Raw genomic sequence first — 21,059 nt, forward strand, 5'->3', positions numbered from 1 at the left:
TGTTATGAACATGAATACGGTGTGATTTAAAAACTTGAAATTGCACATTTAGCTTTGAAATCACAGAACGTCTTGGGTAATTTCCCTAGCAACGTTCCGACGTTTCACCTTCGTTACTTTTTTTGCACACTGGCGCACAGAACTATTCTGTGTTCGTCCATGCATCAGCTCAAGCAACACGTGTTACCTTCATTGAGCCAGATTAACCCCGAAATGAGAAAATGTTTTAACCACGTACAGTGTGAAGACATTTTTGGCAGCTGTATAGAGAGCAATAGTAATGTCGTCTTTTTGTAGGCACTGACTCCATCTGTCACGTGTGCTCCCTCTCGGCCTCTAGGTCACCAGGCTGCTTGTCTATGGCGCACACCTGTCACCAGCGATACGCGCATAATGACACTCACCTGGACTCCGTCACCTCCTTGATTACCTGCCCTTTATATGTCACTCCCTTTGGTTTCTTCCCCAGTTGTCATTGTTTCAGGTCGGTGCGCTGTTTGTGTTTTCGTCAGTTATTGATTAAATGTATTCATTCCCTGAACTTGCTTCCTGACTCTCAGCGTACATCGTTACAGCACCATGGTTCGTTGGACAAATGATGTGGAAATGAATGGTGTTTCTGGATAAATGCTGAAAACAAGTTCTGCGGTAAACACAGGTTTAGGAGATCGTATATGTTTTGATCTATGAGATAGTCTTTATCAGCTAACGTACATTTTTGTGAATTCTGAAGCATTTGTCATTAAAACCCACCAAGGCCTCATAATTCATAAAGGTCATGTTAACTGACTGGTATTACCTCCCATAGAACAAAACGTATCAGATCTCGTAAGTGTGTGTTAACCTCTGACCTTATTTTTGGCGTTTATCCTAAAACCCTATTCTTTCCCCATTTAATATCCCCCCTAGGGATGGCTGTACGAACCAGACTTAACTCATTTAGGACTACAAGGGTTTTAGGACTACCAGCTGGCGAGCTCTATTAAGTTGAGGGGCCATTGTTGCTCTTACCTACTAGCAAAACTAAAGACAGCATAACGTTTGCTAGCTAACACCGCTCGCAAAACAAGAAAGGTCCCGACAGATAAATAAAGCGCTGTTCTGCCATCTGAGAAATCTATTTTGCATGTTTCAACAGCTTCTTATTTCATATTATTTTGGGATTCCTCCGGTCCGGTACATGCGTTTCTTTCTGCAAGCATGTACAACGGAACTTGTGTAAAAACTGTAACCAAGATGTAACATGGTAACCTCATAATGTTGCGAGGAGAAATGATGAAAAATGTGCTATGATTTCAAATCGTACCTTTGATTTATAATATTTAATTAATGTGCAACTTTTTTACAAGTTTTGAATGACAGTGTTTATATTCATAAAATCATCTATTAAGATGTTGAATTTTGCATTTTTGTTTCCTGGGTCACTGAATGCCGCCGCCTTTTTTTTGTGTGTGTGTGTGGATTGCCTTGGACTACATGGTCTTCACGACATCCAGCTGACTATCTTCAAAAACGAGCAACATTTATTCACGGGGCATGTTCATCTGTCCTCTAATCCTATCCCATCTCTGTCTTTGAGGCCTGGGCTAACTCTGAGACAGACCTGGATTCATATACTATTTGAAATCATTTCAAATCCTGGGCTTGAGCTTGCATGACACAATGGAAGCAATATAATAGTCATACGAAATAAAAACCCTGCCCATTTGGCACTCCAGGCAGGCTAAAGCAAATGCTAAAGATTTCAAATAGTATTTGAACCCAGGTCCGCTTTGAGACTCAGCTGCCTGTCACCTCTGCCCTTGGCCATGCCTGTAATGTTTGTTTTCGTTGCTGATGTCTGATGATGTCCGATACTGGCGTCCCATCAGGGACTAAAACACAGATAATCTCTTTGTAAATAAACTGGGAAGTGCAGCCCACATTAATCTGATGGCAGAAGATGCATGGTGGTAATTAAATAGCTTATTGACCTGTGACAGAGGGAATGTGGAGAAATAGAGCTTTGTGGAGTGAGCACCATTATCGCTGTCTAAAAGCTGCTGAGCTGAGCATGGCTCTGCTCCCAAAACACACCTGCAGCAGCGTTTGTAAGAGTGTGTGTGTGAGACAGACACACACACACACACAGGATTACAATAACACACGGACTGTCTCTCTTGACACACACACATCCCTCACACATGCATGCACAGTGGTCTCCACACACACTGCAGATTACCACATTGACCTTGCTCAGAGCATCCCTTAAAGCTAAAGAGTTACTGTAGATATGTCAAAGAGACCAATATAAACACAGCATATGGAGCAAATGATTTAAATGTATTTTGTCAGCAATATGGTGAATGCTAAGAGCAGTTTTAGAGCTAGGCAGGTTTGTCAGAGGCAGAGAACTGTAAGGCAGCATTGGATCAAAATAACAGCATTGAAAGCCTGTCCACCACAGTGAACTACACAGAAAAATAAAGATATACCACCCAGATAGAATATAATGTCTAAACAGATTCAGGGTAGAACACATGATACCATGGTAGGATTTGAGTTCTGACAAATGTGGAGATGATGGGAACACGTGATGATCAGTATTATGGTCAAGGTGTGTTTTTGATCAGACCACAGTGCTGCTTCTAGCAGAGAAACACACAAACACCTCCAGGCAACCCTAGTCTTGATACACCACTAGCCACTTGTTTTCTACCTTCGATCTGCTCTGCTAAGAGATAGTATAGAGAATAAAATGGCCCTAGCCCAGTTAGAATCCATCCCGTCCATTCACCAAGGTGGTAGCCTAGCCTAGAGTAGCAATGTATTTCACACTCAGCCTATTGGCCGCCTGATTACCATATTCATTGCACTAGATTTAATTAATCAGACAAATGCAGACGATGAAGCCGTGCTCCCGGTGCGGAGCGGTGCGACAGACCGCTAGCCTGAAAACAGAGATAAGACCAGGAGCCTCTCCTTTTATCTCCACCGGCTTTGTGTTCCGATCATCCTCCTTATTAATCAGTACTGTTAATTACAGCCATTAATCATCCTTCAGAATAGATGTGCCTGTGTTTGCAGGGTGGAATGGGGGACAGCAGGGATTGCGGTGAAGAGTTTTGAACGGTAGACAGGGAAGAGACGTGCTATACTCAGAGCTTGAGAATAAGTATGTACACCTTGCTGGAGTGTACTGATGCTGCTCTGTTTAAATCACTCAATTAGGTTGGGAAGTGAAAACTACTGTGCCTGAACTAATTGCCTTTCTGCTCTAACTTCTCTGGCATGGATCCAAGTGTGTTTATGTATTTGTTGTTCAATCATGTAAAAAGTAATTCTGGAATTAAACCAAAGTCTGAGAAACAATTGAGAACCAATTTTTGTTTAAAGTTGTGCGTTTCATTTGGTCTCTGCTCTAGTATGTGATATGGATACACAGATGCAGTAAATGGAACTACTGTATATTAGTCTGTGCAATATCTGTGTTGAATGAATGAATGAATTAATTCAGGGGGGTTAAAGCCCGAGGCTGAACTTACATCATTTAGAATGGTGAATGCTTCGGTAAGAGCATCACCCAGCAGACCAATCCCTTTGGCAAACAGCTTGTCCAGATGTTCTCTAAAATGCTAACAGGAAAGAGGTAAACATACAGTATGATTTGAGTGATAATCAAACAAATTCCCTCTGATATGATCTACATACAATTATGTGTGTTTTTGAGTGAGGAACTTACAGCTTTATTGTTTCTGTCTGCTCGTACCAGTGTACCGTTCAGACAAGGCTCCACATAGTGAATCTCTTGATTGTACTGTGAACAAACATATGGAGAGGGTTAGCTTTGAGTGGAATATCACGATAAGAGTACAGACACACCCACATTCTAGACATACCTATTCATTTTCTAGACATGGTTTTAGATACGAGGTAGGATAATCATAAACACGGTATAGAAAAACTAGCAGCAGAAACCCCAAATAAACTCAGATAAACAGAGAAGCTAAAAATGCTAAGGGTGATACATTAAGCAGACCCCCCCCCCAACACACACAACCCCACTCCAACACACACACAGAGATCAGTTCAATCAGACTGACAGCGATGATGTTGAAGAAGTCGTCGTCTCCCAGTGTGTCCAGTATAGAGGAGACAGTCTGTCTGGCGATGGTCAGTCTCAGGCCCTTCATACTGCCACTCACGTCCACTAGAATCACCACGTCTTTAGGAGACGTCGCTGCCTGGATGTACCTGACCATGGAGGTATGACACAAGTATACACACACTAACCAGAACGTCAGTTCTATCTATCCAATGGGGGTATATAGTGTGGCATAACAACACAAAACATGTTGCCAAACCTTGGACTGCAATGCAGCAAACACTGACTGGAATCATTGCAGAGCTAAAGCAACACACTAACAAAATACACGACAGGGATCAAGATTTTGCCATAATGTACGCTGCACAAACAAGTAAAGCATGATATTGTAGGCCACACAGCAAGAGGAAAATCAGTTTCCTCATTAACTAACGCTGACCTATTGTGAAAAAGCATACCATTTCCTGTTCCTGCAGTCAAAGGCGATGACCCCGTGTTCGTCTGGATGCCATTTGACCCCTGGAACCATGAGGAGAAAGACACTTAGCTACACAGAGCATTACGCTACAGAGTCATACAGAGTGTAAGGACATTCCGGAGCCAGACTACAAAATGTCTTTAGAAATGGGGGTTCAATGCGCAGGTCTGTCTTTCCTTGCTATGTGTATCTCAATAGAAATTGAGAGGAGAGTGGAGTCTAATGATGCCACATCCGTGAAGGGCACAGTGCTACGTTATATGTCCTACACACTAACAATACACTTGTCTCATTGGAACTAATGCATAACATTATCCACACACAGTCAGGCAGGGCACATTGGTGGTGGGTGACTTTAAATTATATGACTGCAATGAAGGGAATTCAATGAAGGGCTTTATATATGAAATAACACTTTCTGTATCACCTGTAATTTCCCATACATGTATCTGTGGTGTTATAGTACTGCAGTCAGCACGGTTACCGTCTGACGGTCACTGTCGGTGCTCTAATGAACCCTTAGCTCTGCCTTAGCTCTGGACTGTGTTGCAGTGTGCTGCTGCAGGAGCTGGACTCACAGTTGCCGCTCACATTCTGATTAATTTGTCATATGCATTTCTCTGATGGTCTGTAAAATTACAACATTAGCAAAATCACCCTTTGAGTGATTCCATTTCATTTTCCCCCATTTCGTACAGTGACGTTTTGTACGTTTTGCCCCTCCCCCACTCTCCCCCACACAAGCACGCACGCGCACACACACACACACAACTCACCGGGATACTGCCTAAAGAAGCCCTTAGCACTGCCAAAGTACTGCCATATCAGGGACGGATCTTTTTCAAAGTTATCCACAAACACTTTATTCAAGGCCTCTGACCAATACACCCCATTCACTATGGCAGGATCTGAGAGAGAGAGAGAGAGAGAGACTGTTAGTTTTTTGTTTATTTCACTTGCTTTGACAATGTAAACACATGTTTCCCATGCCAATAAAGCCCCTTAAATTGAATTGAATTGAGAGAGAGAGAAATAGAGAGGACATTGCTTTGGCAATGTTAACATATGTTTCCCATGCCAATAAAGCCCACTGAATTGAACTGAATAGAGGGGGAGGAGGGAGGGGAGCGAGACAGAGAGAGGGGAGGAGAGAAACAGATAAGGAGGGGGGGAAGAGAGAGAACGTGTGAGAGAGAGAACCCCAAATTTAGACTCTGCATGCGGAATTCTGCAAAAAATATCCTCCGTGTACAACGTAAAACACCAAATAATGCACATAGACCATTTAGGCCGATACCAGCTAATGATCAAAATCCAGAAAAGAGCCTTTAAATTCTACAACCACCTAAAAGGAAGCAATTCCCAAACCCTCCATAACAAAGCCATCACCTACAGAGAGATTAACATGGAGAAGAGCCCCTAAGCAAGCTGGTCCTGGGGCTCTGTTCACAACCACAAACACACCCCACAGAGCCCCAGGACATCAACACTATTAGACCCAACCAAATCATGAAAAAACAAAAAGATAAATTCTTTCTAATGTGTCAAGTAATTACAACAACAAAAAACAGAGCAAACTAGAATGCTACTTGGCCCTAAACAGAGAGTAAACAGTGGCAGAATACCTGACCACTGAGACTGAACCAAACTTAAGGAAAGCTTTGACTATGTACAGACTCAGTGAGCATAGCCTTGCTATTGAAAAAGGCCGCCGAAGGCTCTCAAGAGAAGACAGGCTATATATACACTGCTCACAAAATGAGATGGAAACTGAGCTGCACTTCCTAACAATCCTGCCAAATTAGAGACACATATTTCTCTCAGATTACATAGACCCACAAACAATTTGAAAACAACTCCCATATCTACTGGGTGAAATAACAGTGTGCCATCACAGCAGTAAGATTTGTGACCTGTTGCCACAAGAAAAGGGCAACCAGTGAAGAACAAACACCATTGTAAATACAAAGTATATTTATGTTTATTTATTTTCCCTATTTGCACATCATTACAACACTGTATATAGACATAATATGACATTTGAAATGTATTTTTTGTTTTGCAACTTTTGTTAGTGTAATGTTCATTGTTAATTGTTTTGTTTATTTCACAATAAAGCCCCTTAAATTAAAATTGAAATTGAGAGACCCTCTGTAGAAAGGGTTCTATCTGGAACCAAAAAGGGTTCCTAAGGGGTTCTTCGGGCTGTCCCCATAGGAAAACCATTTTTGGTTCCAGATAGAACCCTTTCTACAGAGGGTTCTACATGGAACCCAAAAGTGTTCTACCTGCAATTAAAAAGGTTTCTTCAAAGGATTCCCATATGGGGACAGCAGAAGAACCCTTTAAGGTTCTAGATAACACCATTTTTTCTAAGAGTGTAATAACAAAGGCAATAATGGTCATAATCTCCATTAACACTGAACACAGGAGTGCTGGACCATTGACCTTTGGCCTTTATTGACCCCTCTGGTGGAGGGACAAACAGTGTGACTAAATAATTCCCTCCCATCCTTCTGCTGCATGATCTCCACACACGCGTACGCGCACACACACACACTGAGGCTCTCAGATAGCCTCCCATTGTGCAGAGAACAGAGGGGGGGTGCGGGGCACTGAGGAGGCCATTATAGACAGACAAAAGAGACCCAGGGCTACACAGAGACAGGTGACACACTGAGCTATAAAACAAATAACAGCTGAACATTAAGTCACTGCAAGAGAGACAACCCCATCCCTTCTTTTCTCCTCACTCACTCCATTGTCTTTGAAAGGCCTGTAGTGTGACTGCACTCTCTATCTTTGGGCCATTATGCATCCCTTCTCTATCTCCACCCCCCTTCCACCCTCTACCCCCTCCCTCTACCTCCGCCCTCTACCCCCTCCCTCTACCTCCGCCCTCTACCCCCTCCCTCTACCTCCGCCCTCTACCCCCTCCCTCTACCTCCGCCCTCTACCCCCTCCCCCTCCCTCTACCTCCGCCCTCTACCCCCTCCCCCTCCCTCTACCTCCGCCCTCTACCCCCTCCCTCTACCTCCGCCCTCTACCCCTCCCTCTACCCCCTCCCCCTCCCTCTACCTCCGCCCTCTACCCCCTCCCTCTACCCCCTCCCTCTACCCCCTCCCTCTACCTCCGCCCTCTACCCCCTCCCTCTACCCCCTCCCCCTCCCTCTACCTCCCTCCCTCTACCCCCTCCCTCTACCTCCGCCCTCTACCCCCTCCCTCTACCTCCGCCCTCTACCCCCTCCCTCTACCTCCGCCCTCTACCCCCTCCCTCTACCCCCTCCCCCTCCCTCTACCCCCTCCCTCTACCTCCGCCCTCTACCTCTACCCCCTCCCCCTCCCTCTACCTCCGCCCTCTACCCCCCCCCCTCTACCCCCTCTCCCCCCCCTCTACCCCTCCCTCTACCCCTCCCTCTACCCCTCCCTCTGCCCCGCCCTCTACCCCCTCCCTCTACCCCCGCCCTCTACCCCCTCCCTCTACCTCCGCCCTCTACCTCCGCCCTCTACCCCCTCCCTCTACCTCCGCCCTCTACCCCCTCCCTCTACCCTCTACCTCCGCCCTCTACCTCCGCCCTCTACCCCCTCCCTCTACCTCCGCCCTCTACCCCCTCCCTCTACCTCCTCCCTCTACCTCCGCCCTCTACCCCCTCCCTCTACCCCCGCCCTCTACCCCCGCCCTCTACCTCCGCCTCTACCTCTGCCCTCTACCTCCGCCCTCTACCCCCTCCCTCTACCTCCGCCCTCTACCTCCGCCCTCTACCCTCTACCCCCTCCCTCTACCCCCTCCCTCTACCTCCACCCTCTACCCCCTCCCTCTACCTCCGCCCTCTACCTCCGCCCTCTACCCCGCCCTCTACCCCGCCCTCTACCTCCGCCCTCTACCCCGCCCTCTACCTCCGCCCTCTACCTCCGCCCTCTACCTCCGCCCTCTACCCCCGCCCTCTACCCCCGCCCTCTACCTCCGCCCTCTACTCCCGCCCTCTACCTCCGCCCTCTACCCTCTACCCCCTCCCTCTACCTCCGCCCTCTACCCTCTACCCCCTCCCTCTACCTCCGCCCTCTACCTCCGCCCTCTACCTCCGCCCTCTACCCCCGCCCTCTACCCCCACCCTCTACCTCCGCCCTCTACCCCCTCCCTCTACCTCCGCCCTCTACCCCTCCCTCTACCTCCGCCCTCTACCCCCTCCCTCTACCTCCGCCCTCTACCCCCTCCCTCTACCTCCGCCCTCTACCCCCGCCCTCTACAAGTAGTATTTTACTGGGTGACTTTCACTTTTACTTGACTCATTTTCTATTAAGGTATCTAAAGTCAAGTATGACAATTGGATACTTTTTCCACCACTGCAAAAAGATGGCGCGTTTCACTTTTGGAAATTCAATTATTTTCTTGAATTGACATGAAATGTAGCCCAAATCTGCTTCTCACACAATTCAATAGATTTTTATTGTCCCGGAAGGACAATTTAGTTGTCGCCATGAACTCTTATGACACCTCACGTGGAGCAGCTCCTACTTTTCCATGTCCATATCTGCACACATATACACCCACTTCAACTATTATGCACTATATTGACAGTGGCCTCTGAGTGTCCCTACCTTTGTTATACATGTTGGTGGGCACCTGCACCACACTGAGGCTGAGGTTGACTGACAGGTTGTTGAAGTGTTCATTGGGTTCGAGGACAAACTCTCCTCCCAGCTCCACGTTGTTGCCCTCCTCATCCACATTGTTAATCAGCACTGCGTTGAAGTACTCATACTGGGGAGGAATAGACACAGTGCAGATACTGTATATAGAGTTAAAATCCAACTCAACAATCAGATCAGCACTGTGTTGAAGTACTCATACTGGGGAGGAAAACAACAGAGAGTTAACATCCACATTGTTAATCAGCACTGTGTTGAAGTACTCATACTGTGGAGGAAAACAACAGAGAGTTAACATCCAACTCCACCATCAGTTTCAATAGCCTCGTGGCTATCAAGTGGTACTGTATTTGTCTTGACCACCCAGACCCTGATGAGAAAAACACAAAGTGTTACATAAAGGGATATCCTTATTAATGAGGTCAAAATACATTACAACTGCACTTAGACACCGTATTTATACACTAACTATTTTTTATTTATTTAACTAGGCAAGTCAGTTGACAACAAATTCTTATTTACAATGACAGCCTACCCTGGCCAAACCTGGGCCAATTATGCGCCGCCTTATGGGACTCCCAATTACGGCCAGATGTGATACAGCCTGGATTTGAACCAGGGACTGTAGTGACACCTCTTACACTGAGATGCAGTGCCTTAGACCGCTGAACCAGGGTGACTCTAGTGACACCTCTTGCACGGAGATGAGGTGCCTTAGACCGCTGCGCCACTCGGAACTAGAGTCAAGCTAAACATTTTTAAAATGAAGTGGAGGTTACAGCGCAGCAGTCTAGCAGTGGAGGTGAGCTGTGCTGCTCAGCTCTCTGTCTGGACGATGGGGTTAATTAAGAGAACAATCAGACTTCTCTGAAGTGTAACTCTGCTTTGTGATTGGCCTGTTCTTCACAGTGCTGAACCCCTGGACCAGCTTAAAGGAGAGACTCTTTCATTCTATCTAAGCAGCCTGGCTCTGGACTGACTGGCCCTGTTTGCCAGTGAAGGGCTTGGGGAGAAGCAGGGAGGGAGGGAGAGGAGTAGGGGGGGGGGGGTGTGATGGACTCTGTGGCGTACTTGGGGGAGGCCACACGGGCATCACCATAAAGCAGGGCCTGACAGCTCATACCACGCGTGGGCGCCCCTCTGACGGGCCGAGGAAGGTAGGAGGGGAGGAAGGAGGGAGGAGAGGAACGTGCATGCTCAGCAGAAGTGATAGGACTGTAGAGAGAGAGGCCAGTTAACCATCAGCAGGGTTATTACGGTAGTGTAGAGCAGGCCAGGCCAGACAGGGGACACTGCGGCTCCACGGCCGAGGTGCTCCATTGGTTCTTACTGTAGGTTACTGTACACCACTGCTGCAGCGAGACGGGGCCTACCGTACCAGGGCTGGCTGAATAGGTAGTTGCTTGTGGGTCTAATACCCTCAACCCTGAATTTTTCACAATGTCCTTGCAAGCACGGTTCCATGCAGAAACTATGGGATGGATGCATAACAAGGTCAGGAAGACTACAGTTTGGCATGGCTTGGCTTGTTTCAGTAGTGTGAAATGGGTATAACTGATTTAAACCCAGGCTGATTGAGCTTGCTACGTAAAGCTTATTAAAGAGCAGTGTGTGAGTTTCTTCTTTTTTCTCATGTTATTCAGCTGTTACAATGCACCTGCAACAAAGATAGCTCAGATGTGCAAGTGCCTTTTGAAATTTGAACTGCAATGGGTCTTACTGGACCTCTTTGGAGGTCAATGTACCACCTATGACAGAGTAGTCCAGCCCAATTTCTCCATACTGACCCTTTGATCCTCAGACTGACCTTCAGGCAGCCAGAATGACTCTTTGTAGACATCACTGAGACTAGTCTGCATAGTAACATACTTAACACAAACGTTGAACAAATACTGGTGGTAAAAAAAGAACGCACAGAAAGCTGTTGAGAGCTACTGTAGATTAATACAAGTATTTACACTACTTATACAGGCACATGCTATAATATTATTTTCCAGTTATAAGTCATTTGACTTCAATTTGATTCTCTTTAGGTATTTTTTATGTTGAAACCAACATAAAACTATATACACTTTATCGAGTGGAAATTAAAAATGACGAAAATTCGGCTACTTTAGAGTTCTACCTGAGGATATCAGATCATTTTATAACATCAAACTCTGACGCATCATTTAATAACAGCTTGCAGTTTTGACACCATGCATTTTTCACGCACCATTTCCCGGGCCAAGACTTCGACGTGATACGGTGGGTTCTCTCTTATCTAGTCTCTGTCTCATTTTAAGACGGTGCTGTGTTTTACATTAACCAGTGTTGGGCTATACAGGGTTCAAGGGCGTACAGGTGATGTGTGTGACAGCGTGGTATACCGCAAGGTGAACTCTCTCTGTTTCCGCTCATATACTATCGATAACAGATCCCGCAAAATATGCTCAAATAATAATGTATTTTCACTGTCGTATTGAAGTTTATTCTATAATCGATGGGTCTCCGCAATTGAAGTTTTATTGTTAAAGAGGAGAACCGTGTTTTGTAAGCAGCAGAATAGTTTACTATTTAAAAGTCTGGCTACATTTGCTGATAAGCATAGCCTATATCAGAGTCCCTTTTTGCACGTCATAGTGACAACATTGAGCATCGAAGAAAAAAATATGGTATACTGTAGAATTTTTGTATTAAAGATGAGCAATTCTGCAAATATTTTAACAGTTTTCTAGAGAGACGGGGGGCTGCGAAGTAGGCCTACCCTACATTTTTACAATAAAGAATAGGCGTTAGGATTTTACAATGAAAATGCGGGCATTAAGTTTTAGCAAGTTCACTGTAAAATAACTAGTCTGAATAGAGCCTAAAGGAAAGAACGAAATATTGTGTTTTTATCGATGCACATTATTCGGCTTAGGCTACTGTATAGCTATTAAAAATTGATGAATTTGGTCACCATTTTAAATATTAGTAAATAATTATTCTCTAAAATAGTAACCCTGTTATGTATGCACTAAAATATCTAACAATCACAGTAATAGCCTTCAAAACTGTGAAAATGAGTTATAAAGCTTATTATGCATGTTTAGCATATAGTGTAAACGTGTAGGCCTATACTGTAAATGTGTAGCTTACAGTAGATCTAAATATAACACTCCCAAAAAACAGGAAACCATTTGCTCAATGACAATATGCTCTTAAATCATACAACAATACAATAATGTGTTGTGGGATACATAATGGCATTGTTATAAAGAAGATGAATATCACCAGAGAAATGAACATACATAATCATCTGGTCACAGTGATTCTGTAGTTGATTGTTAAATTGGCCAGGTCGCAGTTGTAAATGGGAACTTGTTCTCAACTTGCCTACCTGGTTAAATAAAGGTGAAATAAATAAATAAAAATAAGTGCAGAGTAATGAAGGATAACAACATTGAAATATTGAGACCAAAATTCTGTCCTATAATGGTAATAATGACCTTATCCACCTTCTTCCAATGTGTTAATATAATCACCAGAGAAACCTGCAAACTATGGGGTGATCACAATGTATTCATATGATGTAAGTGCAGCTATTAACTGGGTGGCGACAAGTGATTTGTTGCCCGAGTGAGTTTCCAATCTTCAAGAAGAAAAGTGGAACAATGCACTGTGCATAAGAGTTCCATTTATCTTTGTCTACTGGAAAGAGGGAGGGAGAAATGGAGAGAGAGAGAGAGAAAGAAAGAAAGAAAGCAGGAGAGAGGAATAGAGAAAGAGACAGAAAAGGAGTGAGGGAGGGAGAAAGAGGGAAAGAGGGAGAGAGAAAAAAATGAGGGAGGGAGGGAGGAAGGAAGGAAGAGAAAGAGTGAAAAAGAGAGAGAAGGAATGAAAGAAGGAAGGAGGGAGGGGAGAAGGTCCTGTACATTCTCAGTGTGACAGAATTACTGCAATTCCACTGCATAGGAAGAGGAGGCTCACTGCACCAAAGAAAAGGAAAAAGAATCCAGCAATAACAGCTGTATAATGTCCTTTAAAGATTGAGCACAGTGGCTGTGCGCTGGGCTGGGTTGTAACACACACGGGCATGGGAACAACACCTGAACACCTACCGCAGCACACACAGTGGGAATATTATATTCTCTTATATTTTATAAAGTATGAGGATGGATGAATTTTTCATGTATGAAGTTGAAATAAAACAAAGACAAAGCTGATTGTTGTTGCATGACATCCAATCATTTTGCTGTGTTGTATTACTCTTCATATCAGTGTACTATTTATAGCACTATGCTTGGTGATGTGTTAGAAGATAACACCAGCATTCCTTGGGTGCGAGATTGCATTCAGGAAAAGAAAAAGTACCTCATTATTGTTAATGGTGCAGATATGTAATGGTATAAGTGCATTGTAATATAATCTGATTCCAGTGTGGTTGTCAGTGGGCGCTGACCATGGTGCTGAATTTACACTTGGATCGTGTTCTTTCCAATGGCAGTTTACTGAAATTGAAGCCACTCCCTCTTCAACAGTGTCAGGTTCGCAGGCTACTTGTGAATGATGCTTACGCTTTAAAACAATCAGTGTGAGTTACCAGCCGCAGCATGGTATGGCGTTCTATACAGCGTTGCTTATTAAAGAGGCATTATGTATCACCACTGTGACAGGGTATTAACATGAAGGACACTGCCAATGCCAACAGCCACTATACTGTCCGTAATCCCTTCTATCACCTTGTCATAGACTACCCCTTCTATCACCTTGTCATAGACTACCCCTTCTATCACCTTGTCATAGACTACCCCTTCTATCACCTTGTCATAGACTATCCCTTCTATCACCTTGTCATAGACTACCCCTTCTATCACCTTGTCATAGACTACCCCTTCTATCACCTTGTCATAGACTACCCCTTCTATCACCTTGTCATAGACTACCCCTTCTATCACCTTGTCATAGACTACCCCTTCTATCACCTTGTCATAGACTACCCCTTCTATCACCTTGTCATAGACTACCCCTTCTATCACCTTGTCATAGACTACCCCTTCTATCACCTTGTCATAGACTACCCCTTCTATCACCTTGTCATAGACTATCCCTTCTATCACCTTGTCATAGACTACCCCTTCTATCACCTTGTCATAGACTATCCCTTCTATCACCTTGTCATAGACTACCCCTTCTATCACCTTGTCATAGACTACCCCTTCTATCACCTTGTCATAGACTACCCCTTCTATCACCTTGTCATAGACTACCCCTTCTATCACCTTGTCATAGACTACCCCTTCTATCACCTTGTCATAGACTACCCCTTCTATCACCTTGTCATAGACTATCCCTTATATCACCTTGTCATAGACTACCCCTTCTATCACCTTGTCATAGACTACCCCTTCTATCACCTTGTCATAGACTATCCCTTCTATCACCTTGTCATAGACTATCCCTTCTATCACCTTGTCATAGACTATCCCTTATATCACCTTGTCATAGACTATCCCTTCTATCACCTTGTCATAGACTACCGCTTCTATCACTATCACCTTGTCATAGACTACCCCTTATATCACCTTGTCATAGACTACCCCTTCTATCACCTTGTCATAGACTACCCCTTCTATCACCTTGTCATAGACTATCCCTTCTATCACCTTGTCATAGACTATCCCTTATATCACCTTGTCATAGACTACCCCTTCTATCACCTTGTCATAGACTACCCCTTCTATCACTATCACCTTGTCATAGACTACCCCTTCTATCACCTTGTCATAGACTACCCCTTCTATCACCTTGTCATAGACTATCCCTTCTATCACCTTGTCATAGACTACCCCTTCTATCACCTTGTCATAGACTACCCCTTCTATCACTATCACCTTGTCATAGACTACCCCTTCTATCACTATCACCTTGTCATAGACTACCCCTTCTATCACCTTGTCATAGACTACCCCTTCTATCACCTTGTCATAGACTACCCCTTCTATCACCTTGTCATAGACTATCCCTTCTATCACCTTGTCATAGACTACCCCTTCTATCACCTTGTCATAGACTATCCCTTCTATCACCTTGTCATAGACTACCCCTTCTATCACCTTGTCATAGACTATCCCTTCTATCACCTTGTCATAGACTACCCCTTATATCACCTTGACATAGACTACCCCTTCTATCACCTTGTCATAGACTACCCCTTCTATCACCTTGTCATAGACTATCCCTTCTATCACCTTGTCATAGACTACCCCTTCTATCACCTTGTCATAGACTATCCCTTATATCACCTTGTCATAGACTATCCCTTCTATCACCTTGTCATAGACTACCCCTTCTATCACTCCCTTGTCATAGACTACCCCTTCTATCACTATCACCTTGTCATAGACTACCCCTTCTATCACCTTGTCATAGACTACCCCTTCTATCACCTTGTCATAGACTATCCCTTCTATCACCTTGTCATAGACTACCCCTTCTATCACCTTGTCATAGACTACCCCTTCTATCACTATCACCTTGTCATAGACTACCCCTTCTATCACTATCACCTTGTCATAGACTACCCCTTCTATCACCTTGTCATAGACTACCCCTTCTATCACCTTGTCATAGACTACCCCTTCTATCACCTTGTCATAGACTATCCCTTCTATCACCTTGTCATAGACTACCCCTTCTATCACCTTGTCATAGACTATCCCTTCTATCACCTTGTCATAGACTACCCCTTCTATCACCTTGTCATAGACTATCCCTTCTATCACCTTGTCATAGACTACCCCTTATATCACCTTGACATAGACTACCCCTTCTATCACCTTGTCATAGACTACCCCTTCTATCACCTTGTCATAGACTACCGCTTCTATCACTATCACCTTGTCATAGACTACCCCTTATATCACCTTGTCATAGACTACCCCTTCTATCACCTTGTCATAGACTACCCCTTCTATCACCTTGTCATAGACTACCCCTTCTATCACTATCACCTTGTCATAGACTACCCCTTCTATCACCTTGTCATAGACTATCCCTTATTTTATATCTCTCACTTTCTCTTCTGGATATTATGCTACTTACTGTCTCTGTCATCTACACACCATCTTATCTTGCCCCCCCCTCCCCCTCCCCCGTCCCTCCCCAGCCCCTCTCACCTGCAGCTCCGGGTTTTCCTCGTGCTGTAGATGTGCCTCTTCTGCTGCCTCCACCAGCCTCTGAAGGGGGGGGAGAAAGGGGAGGGGGATATGGGGGGGAGGGGGACATAAGGGGGGATGAGATAGGGAGGGGGAAGGACAGAGGGGAAGCATCAACACACTAGCTCAACTCCAACCCATCCCCCATGATCAAGGGTGTTTTAAGACCTGACACAATGTCAGAGCATCTCAGTGGCTCCTATAGTTCCAGCTAGCCTGCTGCAGGGAGGCAGTCAATCTGCTGTAACAGAGAACCAGAGACATGAGGGCTGAGGAATGGCCCTGCCTGCCTACCTGCATAGCTGTGTGGAGCACAGAGACATGAGCTTGCTCTACTCCTGGTGCTCTGGCCACAGAACAGCCCAAGCCAAGTAATGTAAATGGTAGCTGGGATGGACAGAATGTCTAGTCAAGGACCTTTGACATCTTACAGTATTCAATCAATGTTTCCACACTTAAATGATATTTTCCAAAACGAATAATGATAGAGTTATACATCAACTGTTAAAGGATTTTATGTTATTTAGTATTTAGCACTAAGCACTGTGCTCAGCCTATCAATTACCTGCCTCCAACAAAGGATGCTCTTGCCTCGAAAAAAACATGAAAATCATACCAATAGGCATACAACAATAATGTGGTAAAACATTCTCATCACATAGGTTACTGTAGGCCTATAGTTCTGCCTAGCAAGGCCACGCACAGAAATATGCGAGTGCAGTGAGTGAAATGATTGATTAGCTTGGCCCAGTGTAGAACTGTAACCCACCACACGCAATAACCTCTACAATATTCCCCTCTGAAATGTGCTTGCCTGCGTGTTGTGGAAGAAATGCCGCCTTAACACCTAGGCTTCTTCAGTCATCATCACCATTCTGGAACAGGTAATTAATAACTGTCGAGCATGTCAAAAAATAGCTGCAACTCAAACAGCAAACGCTTGTGTGAGATTTAAACTTAATTTATGTTCATACGTTTGGCGTTTCAGTCTTAGATGCTGTCGTTAACAATAGACATAGGCTATTGTAACAAGGAGGCGCTCAAAGGCTTTTTCTCTAGGGCTATTTCTTTTTTGGGGGGAAGAAGAAGCCAACATTTGCTGGGAAGGTATTTCAAACCATGTCAAATAAGTATTATTAACGAAAGTGAATTTCAAAACAGGTAGCCATACCACTCTAAAAATATTCAAGGCTCAGAAGGACTAGATCAATATCATAAACACGAATTAGGCTACATTGTAATTGTTTTATATTCATTTTCATTTCCAATAGGCCTACCCCACGGCACTGGTAGCCTATAGCCTAATGTCATTGGTGACAATCGGAATTTCGTTAATTGGATATGTCAATTTAATTGTTGCCAATTGAGAGATATCAGTTATTTCCTTCAGCCTAAGCAATAACAAAAGAAGTCAACGAATGTGATTTTTATCATTTGCATCTGTCGAAATCGACCTCGGCAATGCTGTGCTTTCAAATCATTTTAGTTTGTTCACATCGAAACCATTTTTCCAATTTACAGCACTGTAATAATATACATTAAAATACTGCCTAATAAATAGAGAATGATAAAAGCAAATGGGCCCACACTGTAGAATTACAACCACGCAGGTAATACCGTACAGCGCAGTGAGATCTGGCGGTGCGAGATAAACGCTATCATCTCACACCAGCTTAACTATTAAAATAGGCTACTTGCACCTCTCCTCTCAGGCCAAATACAAATGTCCAACGGCTATATTTGTCTCATGAGAATGCCGTCACAGGAGAGGGATTGTATTAAATAGCATACCGCTGCTGGATAAAATGCGACAATGCCCACCAAGCAGAAAGCTTGAGGAATAAAATCGAAATATACATTTCTAACCGTTGATATATATGGCCACCAGCTTACAATTGGTTATAACAGCTTCATTCATGGTCATGGATAGGCCTAATTAAAATGCTAAAGATGCTCCTAAATGTGATAATACTAATTATAATACTACATCTAGATATTTTGTTGATCATTTTTAGATATTTAAAGTCTCCTCTTGTCAGCAGTCTAAATGAGGCCTACTTCCAGAAATCACAGCCTAATGAAGGGGAGATAAAAGGAAAGATACGGCGGTAAATGTACCCGAATGGCCTCCTTTTTCTTACGGAACATCTCCTCCATCTTCTTCGATAGATTTTTGACCACTTTCATGCCATCAATTTCTTCCACTCGGACAGACTTTTCCAATTCTTTATATTTCTGTAAATGGAAGAGAAAATACGTTGTAACTCTCTAATAGTTTGATGCTGAATTAATCATCAGCTGGTGTTTGAGAAATTCAGAGTGAGTGTGTCACAGAGGATCACATGAACACTTCGAATACACATCTCATGTCAATGGGTTTTATTGGGTGGGTTAAGTCAATGAGCTCTGTGTTTTAGTAACAGAGAAGGTGAACCTTTGTTCTATCTGTTAATTCCACACACACACACACACACACACACACACACACACACACACACACACACACACACACACACACACACACACACACACACACACACACACACACACACACACACACACACACACACAGAAAAATCCATTAGCTTTCATAGCCCTGCACCTCTGGAACCAGCAGAGTCCAATGTAACACTCCCTCCCATGTATCTGAGAAGGGCTGACAACCCTCAGATGATTGGCTGATAAAACGTATCCTGTTTTATTATATGATTGATAGGCTTTATCTTGGCTGACAAGCTGTGGCTCTGGCTCTGATTGGCTGCTGGGTGGGCTGTGGGCGGGCCTGGAAGTGAATGCCACGCACGGTTGGAGGGTAATTGAAATGCAGTCAAAGCATGGGAGAAAGATAATAACGTGTCAGGCATGGGCGCTTCTGGATAATGAACTACACTTCACATAATGCTGAGCCTGCAGGATACACTGCACCTGCACTGACAGAACAAAGCCCAACAGAACACACAAAGAGAATAGAACATAACATACACAACAACAAAAAACACACAGTCACACAAAATAATAATCCGAATATAACCTGCATGTCTCTCACGTCCCTCACACACACACACACACACACGCACACGCACACACACACGCACACACACATGCGCACACGCATGCAGACACACACTGGGGTTCGTAATTATTTATACCCTTGATAAAGATGTGCAAAAATGACTGTATAAAATAAATAATTCAAATACCTAGCAATGTATGCTAAATAAATGTATGCTAAATAAATGTATGCTAAAAAATAGGGAAATTATATTATTTCATACTAATACAATTGCTCAGAGAGAGTTTTGGTTTAACAAATAATAATTGTTTTTCTCAAAAAGGTATGGGTGAAAAAGTATTGACAGCCCTGTTTTAAATACTTTTCAATACCGGGGTGGCCCATTCATTTCCGATGAAGCCGAGGGGGGGTGAAATTCTTCCCAGACGGAGGGGTCGGCGGTGTTCGTGCCTGTGGAAGCCGTTAAACCGAGCCGTATAAAATATAATTCTGCTCTATTTTTCAAGCGGCGCTGTAGTTGTTGACCAATCATAGTTGAAAACGTGGCCTACGTGGTGGTACTTCAGCAAGAATGTCCAATTTGCCCACTCTAGGTAGCTGGCTAACACCATCAGTTTACAGAGTCACGTCTAACAATTAAAAAGAATTGTTTTCTAATCGATTTTTTGATAAATAATTTCTGTTGCATGTAAATACATTTTTATGCATGCATATGGTGTGAAAGTGATCATTTTTTTGCATGTCAATAATGTTTGTTTATTTTGTTGCTATGGTCACTGGCAGTTGGCACCATCCTGTGTGAGAGAATGGTGCTGGAGGGATGGTGCTATTTTGTGTATTTATTTGTGCTGATCTTAACTTGTTTCGTACATCATTTTTCCGCCATCGTTTCCTATGACGAAAAGAGCTTCTGGAAATCAGAACAGCTATCACTAACCTTGATTTGGACGAGGACTTCTACTTCAATTAGTCAGAGGCGAAAGACATTGATTATCCTGGACCAGGCCCAAATCCCCGAAGGAGGAGGAGACGGCGCTACAGAGGCTGGCGTGTGGGATACCTGACGAGAATACTCGGAGAGTTGATTTGTGGATTTTGATGTATGCTTGGGGTTATTGTCTTGGTGGAAGATCCACTTGCAGCCAAGTTTCAACCTCCTGACAGAGGCAGCCAGCGTTTTGGCCACTGGGTAAAGTTCATGATGCTGTTGACCTTAATTGCATCCCCTTGGACCAATGGAAGCAAAGTAACCCCATAACATCAAAGATCCAGCACCATATTTTACAGTAGGTATGGGGTTCTTTTCTGCTCATCCATTCTCATTTCGACACTAAACCCACCACTGGTGTGTGTGGCCAAAGACCTCTGTTTTCATGTCATCCAACAGATAGAAATGTCTGGAGTTTGTTAAATGGCATTTGCACTTGGATTGGAACCGGTGCCTTGGTCAGTTGATATGAAAACAGAGCTCTTTGGCCACGCACACCAGTGGTGGGTTTAGTGTCGAAATGAGAATGGATGAGCAGAACACACACATACATACACAAATCCCAGTACATGGGGTGAAATTAGACCCAGGGAAAGGAAGAGTGTGGGCCGGCAGTGGCTCGGAACAGTTCATTTCACGCCTGTCCTCCCCTCCTCCCCCCGCCCCTC

The 21,059-nt window shown here is 44.1% G+C and overlaps 1 protein-coding gene across 2 annotated transcripts in view; it reads right to left on the minus strand.

Annotated features, from left to right (window-relative positions):
- The window catches only part of LOC106583452 (voltage-dependent calcium channel subunit alpha-2/delta-3), an 82,463-nt gene that overhangs the window by 58,017 nt on the left and 3,387 nt on the right, over window positions 1–21,059 (minus strand). For both annotated transcript variants that reach the window (XM_014167637.2, XM_014167636.2), the window contains exons 3-10: window positions 18,509–18,625; window positions 16,352–16,411; window positions 9,162–9,324; window positions 5,339–5,470; window positions 4,543–4,603; window positions 4,083–4,233; window positions 3,722–3,796; window positions 3,525–3,614 (exon numbers count right to left, since the gene is read on the minus strand). In XM_014167637.2, coding sequence (XP_014023112.1) covers window positions 3,525–3,614; window positions 3,722–3,796; window positions 4,083–4,233; window positions 4,543–4,603; window positions 5,339–5,470; window positions 9,162–9,324; window positions 16,352–16,411; window positions 18,509–18,625 — 849 coding nt within the window. The remainder of the gene's footprint in view (window positions 1–3,524; window positions 3,615–3,721; window positions 3,797–4,082; window positions 4,234–4,542; window positions 4,604–5,338; window positions 5,471–9,161; window positions 9,325–16,351; window positions 16,412–18,508; window positions 18,626–21,059) is intronic.

This window comes from Salmo salar, chromosome ssa22, assembly GCF_905237065.1.
Source record: "Salmo salar chromosome ssa22, Ssal_v3.1, whole genome shotgun sequence".
Taxonomy (NCBI): domain Eukaryota; kingdom Metazoa; phylum Chordata; class Actinopteri; order Salmoniformes; family Salmonidae; genus Salmo; species Salmo salar.